This window comes from Hibiscus syriacus, unplaced genomic scaffold (assembly GCF_006381635.1).
Source record: "Hibiscus syriacus cultivar Baekdansim isolate YM2019G1 unplaced genomic scaffold, ASM638163v2 tig00117021_pilon, whole genome shotgun sequence".
NCBI classification, from domain to species: Eukaryota; Viridiplantae; Streptophyta; class Magnoliopsida; order Malvales; family Malvaceae; genus Hibiscus; species Hibiscus syriacus.
In genome coordinates, this window is record NW_024063527.1 from 605,651 (window position 1) to 626,371 (window position 20,721).

Genomic DNA, 20,721 nt, shown 5'->3' on the forward strand with positions numbered 1-20,721 from the left:
GAGGGAATCAATGTTAAGGTAGTTAGATGGGGTTATGCGAAAAATGCATGTTTGGTAGTTTTCCGGTCTGTGGAGGAGAAAGAAGCAGCTATAGAAGATAAGTGGGAAGCTTTGTCCTTTTGGTTTGAAAGGTTGGAGCCTGTGATCGAAGAGAAGGGTGTTCCATTACCTTACTGTTCAGTATCCATGATGGGCGTTCCATTAAACTGCTGGTCAGTTTCATTTTTTACTAGTTTGGCATCGAGATGGGGCAAATTAGTGAAGATTAAAGAACAGAGAGCTCAAAGAGTTGATTGCAGGGTGGCTCAGATGTTATTAAGAGTTGAAAGTCCGTTTGACATCCCTCCATATGTCATATTTAATACTCTTGAAGGTCCTTTACTATCAAGATTAAGGTAGACAACAGTGATGATTTCTTCCCTGAGCTTGAAGAAGGGGAAGATGATGAAGGGGTTGATGAAGATGGTTCTCAAGGAGGAACAGTGGTTCCTTGGGAGGAGGATTCGTCAGAGGGGAGCAAAGGGGAGGATCGAGGTGGTCTGCAAGGGCAGTTGAATTCTTAGAAGATGTCAGACTCTAGAAGCAGGGTTGAAGAGTGGGTTCGAGGTTTTTCACAGGGAGGTGGCCCAATGAATGAGGGAAATTTGAAAAATAGCGCTGAAGCCGAGGATAGTTCAAATATTGACCTTTGTAACGAGGGGACAGTACTAGGTGAAGGTTGCAGCAAGCAGACTGTGTCAGGGACTTTTTCTGATGGGAGGAAAAAGGTAGTCAGTTTACAAGGAGACACCTCGGGGAAAGATAAAGTGGTCGATGTGCTTATTTCCAACATGGGTAGGAGGGAAGTATTTGGGCCTGAGCATTTTAGTCCATCAGCAAATAAGAATGGGAATAAGAATGAGGCTTTAATTTCAGATACACAGGTTGGATATGGTATGCAGAATGGGTCTGTGTCTCTATCACAGAGAAGACCTTTTGGGGGGAGTGTATCGGGTATTAATGTCGCAAGTGGATATCATAATAAAGTTTATGCTAGGAGGAGGGCTGCCAAAAGTTGTGATGGTATGGATGATGTTATTGGAGCAGGAGAAAAGAATCAGAGGAGGACAGAAGCAATTGAGTGTTGGAAAGTATCCAATTTATTGGGGGTGAAGTTTAAAGGAGGAGAAAAGGAATTCCTGACCAAAGTTGTTCATTTGGTGAAGGATAGAGATGTTTGAGGGGTGGTAGTTGGTTCAGGGGTTATGGTCATAAAATGCATTTGATGGTAGAATGGTCCATTATGTGTTGGAATGTTAGGGGTCTGGGTAGGAAGGTTAAAGCTCGTGCTATTAGGAGATTTGTAGAGGAGAAAAAACCAACTATCTTATTTTTGCAAGAATCCAAATTGGAAACTGTTAGCACTATGTTAGGCAGGAAAATGGGAGGAAAAATCCTTAATGGTTTGGCAGTTGTGCCTGCTGTAGGTTCGGCTGGTGGTCTAATAACAATGTGGAATCAGAAGGTATTTGTGGTGAAGGAAAAGGTCATATGAACTAGATTTGTGGCGTTAAAGGGTTGGTTGGATGGTATGCCAAACTATTGTTGTTTCATAAATGTCTATGGTCCAAGTGTGGAGGCTGATAAAGAGCCATTTTTCAGGGATTTATTTTCCTTTCTGGAACAGGTGGACTGTCCAGTGTGTTTAGGTGGGGATTTCAATGCCTTTTTGACGCAGGAAGAGAAAAGGGGTGGTGATGTGAATTTGATGTCGATGAATATTTTTCGAGATTTTGTCTCTAAGGCAAATCTAATTGATTTGCCTTTATTGGGAGGTCAGTTCACGTGGTGTAATAATAGAGAAGTTCCCACTTTTGAGAGATTGGATCGGTTTTTAGTTGATAATAGTTTTTTCTCGCAATTCCCAAAGATCAACCAAAATCTGCAGCCTAGGTCCATTTCTGATCATAATATCATTCTGCTGGAGAATAGGGAGTGCAATTGGGGGCCGAAATCGTTTAGACTGTTTAATTATATGTTGGAGGAGGAAGGGTTTAGTGAACTGTTGACAAAAGAACTGTTCAATCTGGGTACACAGGAAAACTCGATACCCATTTCCAAAATTCTTAACCGGGTGAAGGATGTCGCAAAAAATTGGGCTGGTAAGGGTTTTCTTCAATTACCAAGTCAAATCAGAACCTTGGAGTCTGTGATACAGGATATGGAAATGAAATTGCAACAAGGGTCTTCTTTGGTGTCAATGAATTCTATTGTTGAAGCAAAGAGAGAATTATGGGAGTTATAAAAGAAGGAAGAATCAATTTGGATGCAAAAGTCTAGATTGAAATGGAGATTGGAGGGGGATAAGAACACAAGGTTTTTCCATCATAGTGCAGCAATTAGAGGGAGGATAAACTACATAAAAGCTATCAAAGTTGATGGTGAAGTTATTGAAGACCCTAGGTCAATTAAAGCTTCAGTGGTGGAGTTTTTCAAGAGGTTGTATAATCAAACAAACACCCTGGAGGCAGAGGAATTAAATCTGGATTTTCTCAAGCTGTCCGAAGGTCAGTGTTTAGCTTTGGAGAAGTCTTTTTCTGAAGAGGATGTTTGGGAAGCTATTGCTCATTCGGATATCAACAAAGCTCCGGGTCCGGATGGTCTGAACTTAGGGTTTTTTAAGAAGTTCTGGGCTAAATTGAAGGATGATATGATGCGGTTTTTTAGGGATTTCTATGTGGGGAAGGTATGGGAGCCGGAGGTGAACTTTTCCTTCATTTCTCTTATTCCAAAGAAGGCAAATCCGGAGGGATTGGAAGAGTTTAGGCTAATTAGCCTAGTGGGAGGTCTTTATAAAGTCATCTCTAAGGTCTTAGCTAGAAGATTGAGTTTGTATCTCAATGATATTATAAGTCAGTCCTAATTTGCTTTTATTCCGGGGAGAAACATCTTGGATTGCTCTTTTATTGCAAATGAGAGTATTGATTTTTGGAGGAAGAGAGGGCTGAAGGGAGTAGTTTTCAAGGTGGATTTTATGAGAGCTTATGATTCGGTAGATTGGAAAATTTTGATTCAAATTATGAGCAAAATGGGGTTTGGTGAAAAGTGGAGGTCGTGGATGTTCCAGTGCATGTCAACTGCTGAGATTTCGGTTTTGTTAAATGGGTCTCCTACGGAGAAATTTTATATTTCCAGAGGTCTGAGACAGGGTTGTTCACTTTCACCTATGCTTTTCAACTTGGCTACTGAGTTGCTGCATTTACTGTTAACTAAAGCAGTGGATATGGGATTATTTTCGGGGCTTGATTTAGGACTGCAGGACCGAGCATTCAAGCTGTCACACCTTCAATTTGCGGATGATCTTATAATTTTCAGTAAAGGTTTCATTCGTGAGTTGAGGAATATTAGAAGAGTGTTACTGATTTATGAACTTCTGGTGGGGCTGAAGTTAAATCTAGGTAAAAGCAGGATTTTTGGAATCAATGTTGAAGATGGGGAGCTAACTAATTGGGCTGAAGTTATTGGCTGCTCAGTTGGATATCTTCCATCTGAATATTTAGGTCTGCCTCTGGGGTTCAAGAGGAATTCGGCTGCTATGTGGGATCCTATAGTGGCGAGATTTCATGCTAAATTGAGTGGTTGGATAGCTAATTCTCTGTCGATAGCGGGAAGAGTGGTTTTGGTCAAATCGGTGCTATGCTCTCTTCCGGTCTATTTTCTGTCTATGTTCAGAATCCCAGTTGCTGTGATACTTAAACTTAACTCTATCATGGCTTCATTTCTGTGGGGGGATTCGATTGACAAGAAAAAAATCCATTGGGTCAACTGGAAGTCAGTCTCTAAACCAAGAAATCTGGGGGGTCTAGGGGTCCCTAATCTAGCACTTTTAAACCGAGCTTTACTAGGAAAATGGGTTTAGAAGTTTTCTTCTGATAAGAAATCTTGGTGGAAGAAAGTGATTTGTGCCGCCTACAATTTGGATCCGAAGTCCATTATTTTGGAGAATTCGGTGCCAGCTCGTGCATCGTGGATTTGGAAAGGTGTGGTGAAAAACTTCTTCAACAGTGATGATTTTGGAGAGTGTCTTAAAAGGAATATGCGTTTGAAGGTGGGGAAAGGGGAATATGTGCAGTTCTGGAATGATGTATGGTTGGGTGATGTTCCCCTGAAATTGTTGTTTCCTAGACTTTATGTTCTATCAATTAATAAATCGGGTAAAGTGAAGGAGTTTAGGGTAAATAATGCTTCGGGTTGGGTGTGAGACATCCAAATGAGAAGGAATTTGGCTGATTGGGAAGTAGAACAGTGGATGCAGTTGATTTCTATGTTGAATAATACCTCTCCTTTTCCTACTGAAGATGATTGTTGGATTTGGTTAGGGAACGGTGAAGGAAATTTTACAGCTAAATCTTGTTTAAACGCTTTCTATGAACAAGGTGGTTCTGAGCAGAATCAAGTGAATTAGGATAAGAATATTTGGTCTGGTTTAGCTCCTCCAAGGGTGGAATTGTTTGTTTGGCAACTAGTGCAACATAGAGTACCGGTTAAAGAGGAGTTAGCAAAGAGAGGTGTTGCAGAGATTGTTGACCAACGTTGTGTTTTGTGTGGTAGGGAGGTGGAATCAGTTTCCCATCTATTTCTGCATTGCAGGGTTGTGTGGGGTCTGTGGTCCTCCTTCTTGAAAATGTGGAATGTGTCATTGGTGACTCCAAAGTGTACCATGGAATTTCTAATTTTGTGGGATGATTTTATGACTAACTCTTTGATTTGGAAATTCATTCCTAGGGCAGTGATGTGGTCAGTATGGAAGTGTAGAAATGAGATTATCTTTCAGAAAGGAAAGTTGGATTTGGTCAGATTATCTTTCATTGTTAGATTTAGAGTGGCTTCCTGGTTTAGTGCCCGTTTCAAGGATGTGGGTATTCCTCTAGATTCTCTAGTAGGTGATTTGAAAATTACTGATTCGATTGGTAGATCAGGAAAGGATTGCTCTCAACCTGCTTGCTGGGTTCCTCCACCGGAGGGGTTTCTAAAGTTAAATGTAGAAGGAGCGATGGTTTCGGGTTGGGAAAAAAGAGGTATTGGTGGTCTGTTTCGAGATAGCAGAGGTCTATTACTTCAGTGGTTTTCTGAAGCAGTAGGGGGTGGTCCTCCTATCTTGGCAGAGCTGTTGGCTATCAAAAGAGGGATTTGTCATATGGAGGAGTTGGATTTTGTCGCAAATCAGAGAGTTATCTTGGAATCAGACTCATCTAACGCTCTGAAGTGGATCCAGAATCCGGGTTTAAGCCCTCCTTTGCATCTATCCTTGGTGAAGGATATAGTTTCGCTTTTGATTGGAAATGATATTATATTTAGGCATATTTCAAGGGCGGCAAACTGGGAAGCTGACAAACTTGCTAAAGATGGGATAGGGTGATTTTTGGTTATTGTTGTGTTGTTTAACAGGAATTGTACCTCCCTGTTTGTTGGATGTTTTGTGTTAAGTTTTATGTTCTTCTGTTGGAAGTGTAGGAGTTTGTTCAATCTTGTAATCTAGTTCTTGTGAATAAAAGTTTTCTTGGCTCTCTTTTCCTCCTTCGTTGTTCCTCCATGTTACTCGCATAACATGGAGGGATTGAAGGAGGATTTTAATGAGGCCTCTTTCTATCCAAAAAAAAATAATCATTATAATTAACTGGTCCATTAAATTAAGTGTAAGTGGATCACTCAAATTATAGTCTTCAAGTCTAATAGGCTAAGCTAAATGCTCAATTAAAGGTTTAATTTTTCAAAATGGTTGAATGAGAGTAGGAGTATAAATGAGCCGGGCTTGAATAAATAAGGTTGTGTCCTAGTTCGTTAGTTTATTTTTAAAGGTTTTCATGTTTTCTTTGTGTTCGTTTATTTCTTTTTGAAGATGTTCGTGTTTGTTTATTTCTTTTTGAAAGTGTTCGTGTCCGTTCGTTTAGCGTTCGTAAACATGCTCGGTTATATGTTTGTCAACATGTTCATTTAGTTTTGCGAACATATTCGTTTAACGTTTGTTTATATGTTCGTGATCATGTTCATTTAACATCCGTGAACATATTCATTTGTAAGTTAAAAAAGGTAAAATTAAACCACTAGTGCTTAAACTCCTTAAGTTTCATAGTTTAAACTTCAAAATTTATCATGTGTTAATTTAGTCCCTACATTCATCAATATTTAAAATGTAAACAAATAAAGTAAATAAGTTTCTAAACAAACCTATAAACGAGTCATTAAACGAACTTGTTCATGAACATAAATGAACTAGCCATTAAACGCGTTGGTGTGAACTACATTTAGTTGCATGCTATATTGTCATGTTTACATTAGAATTTAGATTGTGTGGAGGAAAATTATTAGCAATTTATCACATTTGTAATCAGGACGAATGTAAGATTTTATGTTAAGTGAGAAATTTCTAAAATTTTAGGAGGGTTGAATTTATAAAATTTTAAGGACGAAAACAAATTATCAATAATTTGTAAACATCCCAAACCTCAAATGGGTTAGATTTAAAATCAATTATTTGAATGTGCAATAAACATTAGTGGTTGAATTACAATCAATTTATAGCAACGGAGGTATTTGTGAATTTTAATCAAACTTGTGAATGTGGACAATGTTTGTCTTAACCAATTTAAGAAATGGATAATAGAACAAGTTTCGGATGTGTTAGTGAAAGTAATCATAAAATATATTATTAGATAGATTCCCACGTCTCTCATACAAACTAAAATACAAAAGTAACTGAAACTTATATGAAATTGAAAATTGATTGGTCACACAATAATAGTTTAATTAAGCATGAAGTAAGTTACCTTAATGATTAAATGAATGGTTGTCATTCTTAGAGATTTTAGAGTGGTGCCACTACAAGCTCTGCCAAATGGCGGAGCCACGGATTGGTCAGTGTCCACTCTAAAATTTGATTTTTTTTCCGATTAGTTACTTATTTTATTGATGTTGTCCAACTTAGAATTTTTCGTGCACACCCTGAAATCTAAGTTTTATTCGATTAGTTATTTATTTTACGGACGATGTCCACCCTGAAATTTTATTTATACATGTCCCATTTAAAACTTTTATGCTATTAACATATATATATATATATATATATATATATATATATATATATATATATATATATATATATATATATATATATATATACTTATCTTGAAAAATATAAAATCCGTCACTTACTCTGCCCATTCAGCCAATTGCTTAATAAAGAAAATATTATGGACAGCTAGGTTCCATTGCTACCAACCATTTCTAGTGGTCTTTTTTTATTTTACGTGAGTTATTTGACAACTCATCCTTGAGCCAATTTATGAATTTTACTACATGTAAATAATACTAGTGGTCTTTTTTTATTTTCGATTTGTTTGGTTTTAATTATTAATTTTAAATAAATATATATATATATTGGTAAATTTTGATTTGTCTTATTTTATTAATAAAAAATCTACTTAAACTATATTTTTTATTTTTAATCAACATAAAATAAAATAGTTTTTTACTTTCAATTAAACTATATTTATTTATTTTTGACTTTATATTCATTAATCTGAATCAAATCAAATTTAGATCAACTTTTAATATCTAAAAAACTCTGTGACGAACTCTCTTAGAGAGATAAGGGTGTTGACTCTTCAACCTAATCTCGAACACGTAAAATCTTCATAAATGACTTATTCAAGATTGGTTTTGGTATGATATTCATCATCTTCAAGAGCATTGACTCAAGTCCTTGGAACAGAGGTCACTGGTTGGTAGCAGCTTGGAATAAACAAAGTGGAAGGCCACTGGTTGGTAGCAGTTTGGAACAAACAAAGTGGAATAATAGTTTGAAAATTATATCAAAAGATAAGTAAATAAAAAATACATATAATTCTCACTAGCGTTATTAAACAGGGATGGAGATAAGATTTAATGTCAAGGGAGGTGAATTTATAAAATTTTAGAGGCGGACGAACCTATAAAATTTAAGGGGACAACAATATATTATCAATAAAATATAAAATATAAGAAAATTTAAAATTTTTAGTAAAGACAACTATTCCTACTTGTTCTTTCTCTGTCCATCCCTGCTAATAAGCCAACTATCTTTCTGTTTATGAGATAAGTAATAGTGTTTGAAATTTTAAATTTTAAGCTTTCCAGAGAGCCAAATTAATCATCATATATATTAGTTAATCAATAAAGTTATAAATAGTAGATAAGAAGGTTAATATTTGGTTAACATCTTATCTACTATTTAACCTTGAATGCAATTATTTTAACATTGTTATTCACATTGCTACCCAAACTTAAAAATATTTTTAAATATGATATATAATTGACCATAAATTTAAACTGAAGTTGAGATCGTGTTTTCGGTTGCATCATATTTATCGTGATTGTGATACTAACGGGTATTATTATGGTTATTACGGGTATTGTAGTCGTACAATAGTAATATCGAACGATACTTTTACCATTATTCTAATAACATATCGCTATTTAAATCCTAACAATTAAAATATATATCGATTTAAAATAAAATTTAAATACTAATTTAAAAAACCATCAAATTTAAATACCAATTTATATACTACACCAAATAAATACTACATAATAATATTCTAAAAAAATTGCTACTGCTAATATTTTAGTCACCATCGAAAAAAGTGTATTTTAGTCAAAAGTATACAAATTACGTATACGATTAGATATGGATAATAATATGGTAAAATAGCATAAGAGTTTATGTACTTTTGAAAATAAATCAATGTTATCATCGTATTATTTTTCTCTCAATGTAGTCCTACAACTCAAAAAATAAACCTAATATGGCTCTTTGATCAGTGTTTTTTCATCGTTGATTATTATAGTGTTGATGTGGCAGTTCATGATATTGACATGATAGTTCACAGTACTGATATGGTAGTTTAGTTCGACAGATTAACGTGACGAATGACATAATAGATTAACTAAATTGGTAATTTAAACATAGAAGATGAACTACCATATCAATATCGTGGACTGCCGTGTCAGCACCGTGAACTAGAACATCAGTATCGTAACGGTCAACGACAAAAAACATTAGTCAAAGGACCACGTTTAGATTTTTAAAAAATAGAGGACCTCTTACACGTTTTTTTGCCTAAAAAATAAAGAATAACTCAACTACTCAGAATGAAAGGCAATAAATTTTAAAAAAAAATTATTGTATGCGAGATTTAAGGCAGAGTGATAGCCGGTGCAGGCGATCAGAAAGAAAAAGTGCATGTTTTTCGATTTTTTTGTAAAGGAAATTTTAAATAGATATCAGAAAGCACAGTTGAAGAAGAAGATCAATGGCGAAGGAGTTGGAAGGATTCAATTTCGAGCAAAGGCATGGAAAGTCAAGGGTGAGAGTGGGCAGAGTTTGGAGGAGCAAAGCTGGACGCCATCATTTCATGGTGGAATGGAATGTTAACATCAGCTTGCTTTCCAATTGCGTTGCCGCTTATGTCAGCGACGACAACACTGACATCGTCGCTACTGACACCATGAAAAATACTGTAAGTTCCGTTGTTGAAACTGCTCTTTTTTCTTTCTTTCGTTTTTTATCAAGGTTAAGGTTAGGGCGTTGGTGTTTGTGGTAGAAAGGAAAGTATAGAAGAAAAATGATTTTGCAAGTTATTTGTCGTCTTGATTGATTTCTGATGCCTTTTATTGTTTAACGATCTAAGGATCATTTAGAAAGTAGATAGTTTTGTTGAAAAATTAATCTGTTTTTTCTCTTTTTCATTTCAGGCTAATTGTGAAGCAATTTTTGTTACTAATGCGTGGAATTTTGTTATTACTTGTTTTAGCATGATTTCCTATTCAAAGTATTATAGTTCTCTATTATTCATTTATGATAGTTTTTTGTTTGCTCTGTTGACTTTTTACAATTTCTTTTCAAAGTCCTTAATCTTTGATTGGAAAGATAGAAAATTACAAGGAAAGGAAAACGAATATATATATATATAGCATGCTTGGAAGGGAAGGTGAATAAACAGAGAACAAAATAATTTCCTTTAATGTGTTGTTTGTTATGATTTAAACATTTGAGAATAAATTTTTGAAAATAATAAATAATCTTGTAAATATAGATATTTGATTCATACCAATAGATGTGGAAAATGATAATCTTTTCTATTGGTTCTCTTTCTTGCCGGACACATCCAAATTCATTATTCTTTCCATTTCCCCACCATAAAATATCCACCCTGATACTTTTTCACTCAACCAAGTGCAACTACTGACCTAGTTGTTATTGATCTCTAGGAGAGCTTTGGTACACATCTTGAATCTCTACTTGTTTTATTTAAAATAAATGCGTTATTTGTTTAGAATTGAAGGAAATTATTTGAATAGTTATACAACTGTTGAGGTAGAAAGTAAAAGTTGCATCATACAGAATGATTTGGATTCGGTATAGAAATTAGCTGTGGTAGAGGGAAAAAATTATTATACTAGTGTATCTCCATATAAAACTTAATCCTCAAATGATAATTTCTTAATTACGCTTTTATCATATTTACGGTCACGTTGATTGAGGAATTCTTTTGTATAACCACCATTGTTGATTCATCATTTGAGAGTAATTGTTAAAATTAACACAGGTTTATGTCAAAGTGAAGGAATGTTCAGAACAACTTTCAGCAGAGAAATTTGCTATTCTACTTGGCAAGCACTTCACATCATTTTATCCACAGGTAGTTTCTTGATGTTTAAGAATGTATTTGAATCTTGTGGAGGAAGTATCCTGATGCTGGACGATTCTTTTTTTTTTTGGATAAATGATACTGGATGATTCCTTCTCTTCTTTGTATGAAGATAATTCTCTTTCCTTTTCTGTAGGCAACGTATTCCCTACATTGGAAGAAATCAGAGTAGTATAGTTCTTTTGCAAAGGCTATTAAGGCTTATGATAGATCATCCAATTTGGTGGCTCGGAAAATTAGAGGTTTAGGGGTTTATAACAGACATTTTTTTTCTATAAATACATTAAAAAGCTTCATAGAACTGTTAAGATCTCAATAAAATCTCGAAATATAAGTAAAGATGGATGCAATAGTCAAGATATGCTTTAGATAAAAGCAGGGTTAAGCATCACTGCTAAAAGCAGTCTCCCAAGTCCCTAAAGCTCAGTACTGTTGGCTTTGTGTTTATCATGAATATCGCAAATTGCTTGCTAAAGTGAACATGAATGTAGGAACTCAACATTCTCCATGTATAAGGGGATTAAAAATATCAATTCAATTGTTCTATCTAACTGGATATACCTTAACAATGTTTTGGGTAAATGTATTTGAGTAGGGAAAACAAATAGGTCTTCTCTATCCAGACCTTTTTCCTACATCTACTAATATCAAGTAGGGAAAACAAACAATAAATTTGATTCACAAATGACTGAAAAAACTATTCATGTTGATAATCAATAATAAAATGTTTGAGAACCTAAGACTTGGGTGTACCACATTAAATATTCTGTAAACTGCTTTCCATTTGACTGATGCATACGTTATGCAGGTTTATACTGCAATAATAAAGATAGTAGAAAAGCCATGGGAACGCATTTCAGTAAATGGTCAACCACATGATCATGGTTAGTCTTCTTAATTTTGGGCGACGTTACAATGTTTCTGCTGTTTGATGAATTTCTTCTGGGATCAACTTCCATCAATAGTTCTGCTTGATATGATTGAATTTTTTTGGTATCTGTTCATTGAAGGCTTTAAACTTGGATCTGAGAAGCATACTGCAGAAGCAATTGTACAGAAGTCTGGCGTTTTACAACTGACTTCGGGTATTGAAGGCCTGTCTTTGCTGAAGACAACCCAGGTAACTTTGTTGGTCTTCATGTTTTTCATATGTCATGTGGTTCTTATATTTTTAAATTTCCCTTTAAATGATCAGGAAAAAGGGCATCTTCTTGTTGAAGTAATTATATTTCTTATCTAAAAATGTTCTTTCTCCAGGGAATATAAAATTGTTACAATTCTATAGTTTCATCTTAGCTGTTTGTTTTCGCTAAACAAGCTGCTTATTGTTTCGACTTCCATGAAATGTAGGAATTACATTATCCCTCTTTTATCAAGATATAATTTTGAAATGTCATTCCATGGTAAAAGAAATGAAATGAGCACCTCTAAATTTCAAGTGTAGCCGTTATTGTGACCTGTACTTTGCTATATTGAAACCATTGCTATATGCAACCGAGAATACACACAAACACATACACACTTTTCTTGAAATTTTTAGATGGATCTTTTGGATTACATAGCAAATATGTGATCTCAAAATTTTTAATCATTAGGAAGTGGACTGCTTGAAACTTTTCTTGCTTATCATCTCAAACACATTCCTGGTCTTCATCTGCATCATAGGAAGAGTTTGTTTTCTTACGTCAATGATTTGTTGGATCTTAATGAAAACTTCTGAATTTAATGTTGCTTATTTCATTTTTCTTTAAAAAAAAAGGCAAATACAATGTCATTTCAACATGGAATAGGTTGATTAAAATCTGATCTTATCTTATAACAAGCTCCTCATGAGTTGTAAGGAAGAAAATCAAAGTTTTATACTAAGCTGTGTTATTTGCATAAGATATTTCTCTTGCCTTGTCAAGTAACAGAAGAAAAGGTTATTATGCATGTGTTGCCAGAGGCCAGTATATTTTTGCCATGTTAATATTTGTCGAAAGCAAATCTATTTAAGAAATACTGGAGATAGGTATGGAAGATAAGCCAATCTGATGTGGTTTAGAGAGGAAAGCAGGATTATGACTGAAAAAAGATTAGGAAAGAAGATGGAACTCTAGAAAACTTAGTGTTATAAAAAACCTCTAGATTTTCTTTAACAATTCAAATATAATAATATGAAATTGTGGCTGTAAATCTATTACAGAATATTTTTAATAGACGTTCTTACAAAAAATAGTTTTATTCTTAACCCTTAGGAAACTAATAAACTTAGCTGTCCAGAATATATTTGATTTTTAAACTAAATATTATAAAATAAACTAAAATAATAAAATAAAATATTATAAAATGCTCATGCTTCAGAATCTTATCAAAAGGATACCTCTTGACTAGTTGTATTGCTAATTTGATTCAAATAATGTCTCAGAAATAGCATTTGTCTTTTGCTTAATTAATGATTATAATATCTTTTCATATCTGTTTCCTCCTTATTCATCATATTTAACCTTTAACCTTAATAAGGTTTGTGCTAATATTCATGGTTTTCAGAACCGGACCGGTTAGCGAACCGGTCATGCTACCGGTTCATTGGTTCAACCGGTCCGACCGGTCGGAAGAACCGGACGACGTCATAATTATTTAAAAAATTAAATAAAAATACCAAAAATATTTAATAAAAAATAATTTTTTATATCACAAGTCATATTCAAAGCAAGTCATAACATATATAAGTTAAAAACCATAAAATCAAGTGAAACAAAATGATTCAAATTAACTACAACATAATATTTAAGGTAAAACATATTAAATAATAAATATAATTATATAACTATAATTAAAAAATAAATTTGGGGTTAAAAAAATCATAACAAAATGATATTGTTTGGTTTAATTTTTTTTTAAAAATAATCCCACATGGCTAAGAAACATAGAAGAGCATCCCAAAAGTCTAAAGAGTAAAAATATGAGAACAAACAATCTCACATTGCTAAGAAACATAGAAGCGCATCACAACTAACTTCTATAAATAATAGAGGTAATTTGACATTCAAAATCATAGAGCCTTTTGGTGAGCATTGAGTGAACTATTCTTTCACTTCAATCAAGCTCGAATTTTAGGCTTTAATCAAGCTTCTAATTTTTTTTGAGTTCAAGCCTTTTTGAGTTCAAGTTTCAATATTATATTTCGAGTTTGAGTTGAACTTGATAATTTTTAGCTTGTGAGTTTGAGTTGAGTTGAGCTTACTTTTAAAGTTTTCAAGTTCGAGTCGAGCTCAGCAATACTCGAGTTCGACTTGGCTCGTTTAACAAACGACATTGTTTTGTTTATTTAAAAAAAAAATCCCGGTTTTCAGCCGGTCCGATTCGAATGGTTCAGCGGTTCTGGCCGGTTCACTAATAGCGGTTCAACCGGTTTAGATTGAACCGGACTAAGCAACGGTTCCCGGTTGAACCGGCCGGTCCGGTCCGGTTTTCAAAACAAAGCTAATATTGCAAGAGGGTGCAGTTTCTCAGGCTAAGCAATAACTAGTGAAGTTTTAACATGGTTAGTGCACATAGTGCATGAGGGGGAAGTTTCTCATAATAGTATCTTCTAATTCATCGAATGATGTATTCCAAGGCCATGAATATGTCATGTGTCGTTGAATGCTGATCATATCTGTAATTGGATACGATTATTGCCCCTTATCCTCTAGTGCTGCATAGGTGCACTAGTTATTTGATATATATACATGCATATATGGCCAGCATGTACACCTATCAACTGCTTTTTTATAACAATTGATGCATTGTGAGGCGCTGATGGTATAATGTTGTCTACTTAGTATGGGAGAAATTTGAAGTTCTGCTCTTATTGCTGCATCTTGCAAATTTTCCTTTTTCCCGATTTTGGTAGTTGAGGACTCTTAAGATCGAATACTTGGTTCAGTGTTATTTGAACTGATTTTTGGTGTATGTGATTGTGAGCAGTCAGGATTTGAAGGGTTCATCAGGGACAAATACACAGCTCTTCCTGAAACGCGAGAAAGGATGCTGGCAACAGAGGTCACAGCTTCTTGGAGGTATAATTTCTTTTCTACTTAATAATATTTAATGCTAAGTTAAAGAGGGCATATGGGGTAATTACTTGGTGACTATATATGCTAGAGTAAAAAGTCTTCTCAATGATAGCTTTTATCACTGACCTGCTGGCTTGATTCTTAGACCTTTTGTTTCATGGTGTCAACTTATTTGACCAAAATAAATGTGATTTGTGAATGCAGGTATTCTTATGAATCTGTCTCTAGCATCCCTCAAGAGCTGCTTTACTTCAATGACCAGTATTTTAATGTGAAAAAGGTTCTGGTTGATACTTTCTTTGGTCCTCCAGTAGGTGGTGTATATAGCGCATCTGTTCAAAGCACTCTTCTCCAGATGGAAAAGGCCGTACTTAGCAGGTTCTCTCTCTCTCTCTATCTCTCTCATCCATCATCACGTATGAACCCGCAACTCTCTACTCTCTCGCATCCATCATCACGTGTGAACCCTCAACTCTCTAATATTAGACCACTGAACAACAGTAATTTGTATTTTTCATCTTTGTTTAATGTTTTAAGGTTCACCGACATATCAGTAGTTCAACTGAAATGCCAAACATCCATTTCTTACCTGTGAATATATCAAGCAAGGATAACTGCAACATGGTAAAGGTATGACCCTTCTTCATTTGATATCTTCCAGATGATAGTTATTGGAATGCAAGTAAACTTGTTGTCCGAATAGGCTGTGAAAAAATTGATAAAAATTATTTCAGTCAGCTAGAAAGTTCAAATGGTGTGGAAGATTTCTCTGACATTCATAGCCCTGTTTAGTTTCCCTACTTTTGTTGTCCACTTGCTGCTTTTGCATTCACCAGTGTTCTAAAGTTTCAGTTTGGACATTATATTTTATTCGCATACTCCCAAAGCTCATTTATTTGACCCGTCTGTGTACGACTCGATTTGCTTCTATTTCTTCCACTAGTTCGAATCTCTTAATTTAGAGAGTGATTTCAATGAAAAAGTAGGGGATTCATAATTTTTGTGTTTTTACTTAGTGTTTGGTAGTGACATTTTACGATCATCTCATTATGTTGTGCAGTTCAATGAAGATGTTTATCTTCCGACGGATGAACCCCACGGATCGATCGAAGCTAGCTTGAGCTTTTCAAGGTCAAAGATGTAGTAGCTGCAAGGCAAATGTAGTATGGTGGAAGAGGTGCTTGCATGCTTTGTTCATTATCCAATAATATAATCAGAAGAGTAATCTCTTCTGTGCATGTTTAAGAAATGTTCTTGCAACATGCGACATACTATAAACAGTTATAATGTTTTTGTGTGGGTAATAAAATAGTAAACTTAAGCTTTAATTACCTATTTAATTCAGTTTTATCTGCCGAGATGTGAAACATTTCACTTTCAGCTCTCTATTATATGCTGGGAGCGATTGATTTAGTCCTTGTTTGGGCTATTCGTTTTAGGGTTAGGTAAGTGGGAGGAACATCTGATTTTTTAAGTCCCCCCCCCCCACTTATCTTCAAGAAGCATTTTAAGCATAAATTTGTACGTGTGGTAGTGATTAAATTATAAGAATTTTAATTTGGTGACCTAAACAAAACGCCTCCGATAGTTTGATGAGCTTAGAGTGTTTACCAATAACTTTATTATCATAGAATATATTTCCCCTTATAGAGTTCTCATCGCGTTAGTTTGTGCTGCGTCAGGTTATTAAAATAAAATTCAATTCGGTTGCTCGGTAGTCTTATGACCAATAAAAAGCCATTAAAATTGATTTTATGTTAGATTAAAAATTTAATCATTAAAGCCACCAAACTAAAAAAACAATTTTTATTAGGCTTAATATAAAAATAAGTAAATGTACATTGAAAAATAATTTGGTGTCTAAAGATTTTTTAGCTAAAATTTGATGTTTAAAGTTTTTTCAGTTACACTTTTAGGTGTCAATCGTTTTATTTTTTACTTTTATAATAAAAATATTATTTTTAATGAAATATACAACAACAACAACAAAACTCAATTCCCATATGTATGGGGTAAGGGGGAGGTAGGGTAGTAGGCTGCCCCCAAAGCCAGGTTGAGAGTAGCTTCCGTGGAAGACCTCCGGCAGTCAGAAAATTAAAAATATAGATAAAATTCAATGCATATATAAATAAATACATAAATACATAGCTAAAATAGTATTCATATGCAGTCATTAAAATCATATATGCGTCTGTAACAGGAATTAATCCCTGCATAATAATCCCTGCGAAAGAATCTCTGCATATAGACAGAAACATAAGACTCGGCTAAATTTAAAAGAGGAAACATGAGGAGAATGATACACAGAAGTCAACGATAGCAAGCCCAGTTCTAATCCTTCATAAATACCAATAACAGAAACGTATAAAAAGTAGAAGTCATGGAAAATACTACAAAGACATTAATGAAATATAAGAGAATTAAAAAAACTTAATTTATTTACAAAAGACTTAATTTATTTATAAAAGAGCCCTTAAACTTTTAATGAAATTATAAAAAACTCAAAAAAACTAAAATATCTCATTTCAACCCCATTACCATGATAGAACACCAGAGGAGCACCGATGGAGCGACGGCGAGAATAGGTTTTGAGCGGAATTGGACGGTGGTTCGAATGGTGGTGATAAGGTGGCATATGGATGTTAAGATCGGCTGGAATAGGCAAAAAATAGCGACAGTGGCTTAAAATCCAACGAAACTTCAAACGCTTCTCTACGATAAACGGCGACAGCTTACGGCGAAAGTTCACCGGAGATTTGATCAGAGGTTGACGCCAATGCTGATGATAGTGGCGGTGATGGTCACCACCGCCTGACCTGCGACCTATTGCAGAGGGAGGGAAGGGGAAAGGGGAGAGGGAGCACCCGTGGGCCACTGTTCCCTTTTTTTTACAATTTTTTTTTATTTTTAAATAAATTCTTAAAATTACCAGAACGTAACACGTGTCACCTAACGGTTAATTAACAATGATTTTTAACGACGGACATCTACATGTATAACTTTAGAAACATTAGGCATCTATTTTTAACAAAAAATTCTTTAGACACTAAAACATTGTTTTAGGCAAAGTTCAAACACTTATTTTTGTATTAAGCCTTTTTATTATAATTAGTATTTAAATGATCTTTCATCCGGGAGAGGTGGAAAATAAATGTGTTTCTTCTTCACTGTTCCCACTAGGATCTATTTGGAAATTACATAACTTCACATACCTATTGAATTTTACTTCTAGAAGATTACATGATGGACCCAAATCGTTCTAACTCTTATCTTTTTGAAGCATACATGGATATGAAAACTTTAAAAGGAACTTTCAAAGACTCTAAATACATGGGATAAAGAAATTCAGAGACTATATACATGTATATGAAAAAGGTATTAATTGGAAAAATAAGTGTCCAAACTATATTGTTTTTTTCCAACTAGGTGTTCAAACTTTTTTCGATTCATCTCGGTGTCTAATGTTACAAATATTATCACTTTAGGTGCCTCCGTATCTAATGTAACAACCTGTTAAAGGACATATGTCACGTTCTGATAATTTTAAAAAAAATTATTTAAAATAAAAAATATTATTATATTTTAAAAAACCAAACATTTCAAAGAAAAAAAACTTTAAAAACTCTAATTTCAACCCGAAACCTGCACCGACCACCACCCTTTATCGTTGATGAACTTCCACCCGACAACCGATAACCCCATGAAAAGCCATCGAAACATAATTCAATCGACGTGTATAACCCGACAAGCCCCAATGCTATAAATCACAACCCCACGCGATCCCCGCAACCAATTGATGACAAGGACAACAACATCTGACTAGGAAAATATGTAAATATGTAAATCATCATCATAAATGTTAACCATTGAAGTTGGGATCCATTCCATTACTACTTTTTCCATATTATCCATCATCATTATAAATGTGTAAATCATATTTATGAATGATGACCTAAGGGCTTTATTAAATTAAATGTTGATGCTGCTACTATTAGTGTCTGGAAAAGAAGTGGGTTAGGAGGAGTTTTAAAAGATGTTTCGGGTTCAATTTTAGGCTCTTTTAAAGAGTATGATGGTTCGGGGCCTCCTACCTTGATGGAATTAAAAGTTATTCAAAAGGGCTTATCGTTTTTTAACACCTTTCGAGATCTGATCAAGGATAGTTTGATTATTGAGAGTGACAACAAGGTGGCAGTGGACTGGATTAAGAAAGTTGAATTATGCCCAGACGTTTACGTTGCTTTTGTTAAAGATATTGTTGATAGGCTTAATGTTTTTGAAGGTGTTATTAGATGGGTCAATAGGACAGCTAACCTAGAGGCAGATGCCCTAGCTAAGGCTGGTATAGGTTGATTTTTGAGTTGTTGACTAGGGTTGTTTTTTATGTTTTTATTTTTCCTTCTAAGGGACTTGTAGGTTGTTGTAACTCCTATGTACTTTTCATGATTCTAATATACTTCTAAGGCACTCTTTTCCTCCTTCCACTGATTAAGGAGCTGTCTATGAGCTCCATTAATCATGAAGGGTTTTTTTTAATGAGGTCTCCTATTCTTATCAAAAAAATATTTATGAATGATGATTAATGGTAATTGAATGGTAATGAATGGAAAACTAATGGAGGAAGGCTTTACCCTGACTATTAAAAAAGGTTCGACATCCAAAATTCTAGAGCATTTATTTTAGATAGTAACAATCAATCCCATCATGCTCAGCCACTGATATTGAAGACTGTCAACATTAGAAATGGTGATGTTCATATTAATGAAGGTAGGGAGTGAAAGCTTCCAAAGCTTTCTTGTAAACAGGTTTCTTGAAATCCATTGCCTGAAACAAAAAATGAGAAATAAACATGAACCATACTATATACCTCTAACTAATTCAAAAATGGTACAAGTAAGGAGTAGTGGAGTACTCACAAGCTCAACTATTTGCTCTGGTGTCATCCATGACCATTCACCAAACTCGGGTTTCTCTATCCTGTCACCCAAAAGATTGATTTCTTCTTCTTTCCCGGTGAATTTGAGGAGAAACCTATTTGTTAATGGTAAATTTAAAGACAGATCCATATATCATGGAAAATAAAACAAATAGGGAAACAAAATATAACAGAAAATCATAATACGACATGCCACATCTCGAACCGATGCGCACACATTAAAAGAATAAACTAGAAAAGCTAGCGATAGAACTAAGGTTGATCCAAGCACTCACCACTTTTGAGCTTGACCTTTCCAGTCTGATCCCCACTGACGTTTCATTTTCTCCCTAACTTCTGGAGGGAAGTCGTATGTCAACCAAAAGACACATGCATGGCAGAACAAAATCAATGGATACACTCTAGGTAAGAAACAAGAAAGGAAAGCAGAAAGTAAATCTTAATAACATATGCAAGGCAATATATACAGATGGAGCACAAATATAGTAAAACTCGTTAACCCAATACTAAGCAATTATAATTTAACCTAAACATGAGTTGGACTTCATTGTATATGTGTTAAAACGAGTTGGACAGTGAAACACGAAGGAAGAAGAACAGATGCCACCAAAATGTTTTCTCAATATTCCTGTAACCAGTACCAACAGAAGCATATAAACCTTCAATTTCTTTCAACTTATGTATATTTAGAAATTTTAGTTGCCTGAATCTCCATATATAGAAAAAGTAATATAGACCAAATATTTCAGTCAGTCATAGTATAATAAATGAACTATTTTTTTATAGGAATAGGAGGCCTCATTAAAAACCTCCCTCTTAGTTGGCTCTATAAAAGAGCAACTAGCGGAAGGAGGAAAAGAGTGCCTAAATTTATTATATAGAGAACAGTTACATTAAAGTACACCAATACACCTAGGGCAGCAGATTAAACAAATACCATTAAAGCTCCCTAGAAAAATACCCTTACAATCAACCGATCCCCTCTTTAGCTAATTTATCAGCCTCCCAATTGCATCCC

At 34.5% G+C, this 20,721-nt stretch overlaps 2 protein-coding genes and 1 pseudogene across 2 annotated transcripts; 2 read left to right on the plus strand and 1 right to left on the minus strand.

Moving 5' to 3' along the window:
• The first annotated feature begins 1,255 nt into the window (after positions 1-1,255).
• Positions 1,256-2,284, plus strand: LOC120195908. Its single transcript, XM_039197842.1, has 2 exons — positions 1,256-1,504; positions 1,667-2,284. Exons 1-2 carry the CDS (start codon positions 1,256-1,258, stop codon positions 2,282-2,284), a joined length of 867 nt encoding a protein of 288 aa, XP_039053773.1.
• Positions 1,692-15,926, plus strand: LOC120195818 (annotated as a pseudogene).
• Positions 15,927-19,497: 3,571 nt separating this feature from the next.
• On the minus strand, positions 19,498-20,251 carry LOC120195909 (nudix hydrolase 26, chloroplastic-like). The gene is made up of 4 exons (XM_039197843.1): positions 20,247-20,251; positions 19,979-20,104; positions 19,684-19,798; positions 19,498-19,591 (listed from the first exon to the last, which is right to left on the minus strand). The coding sequence occupies exons 1-4, from the start codon at positions 20,249-20,251 to the stop codon at positions 19,526-19,528; spliced, it is 312 nt and encodes a 103-aa protein (XP_039053774.1). The 3' UTR covers positions 19,498-19,525.
• Positions 20,252-20,721: the final 470 nt, after the last annotated feature.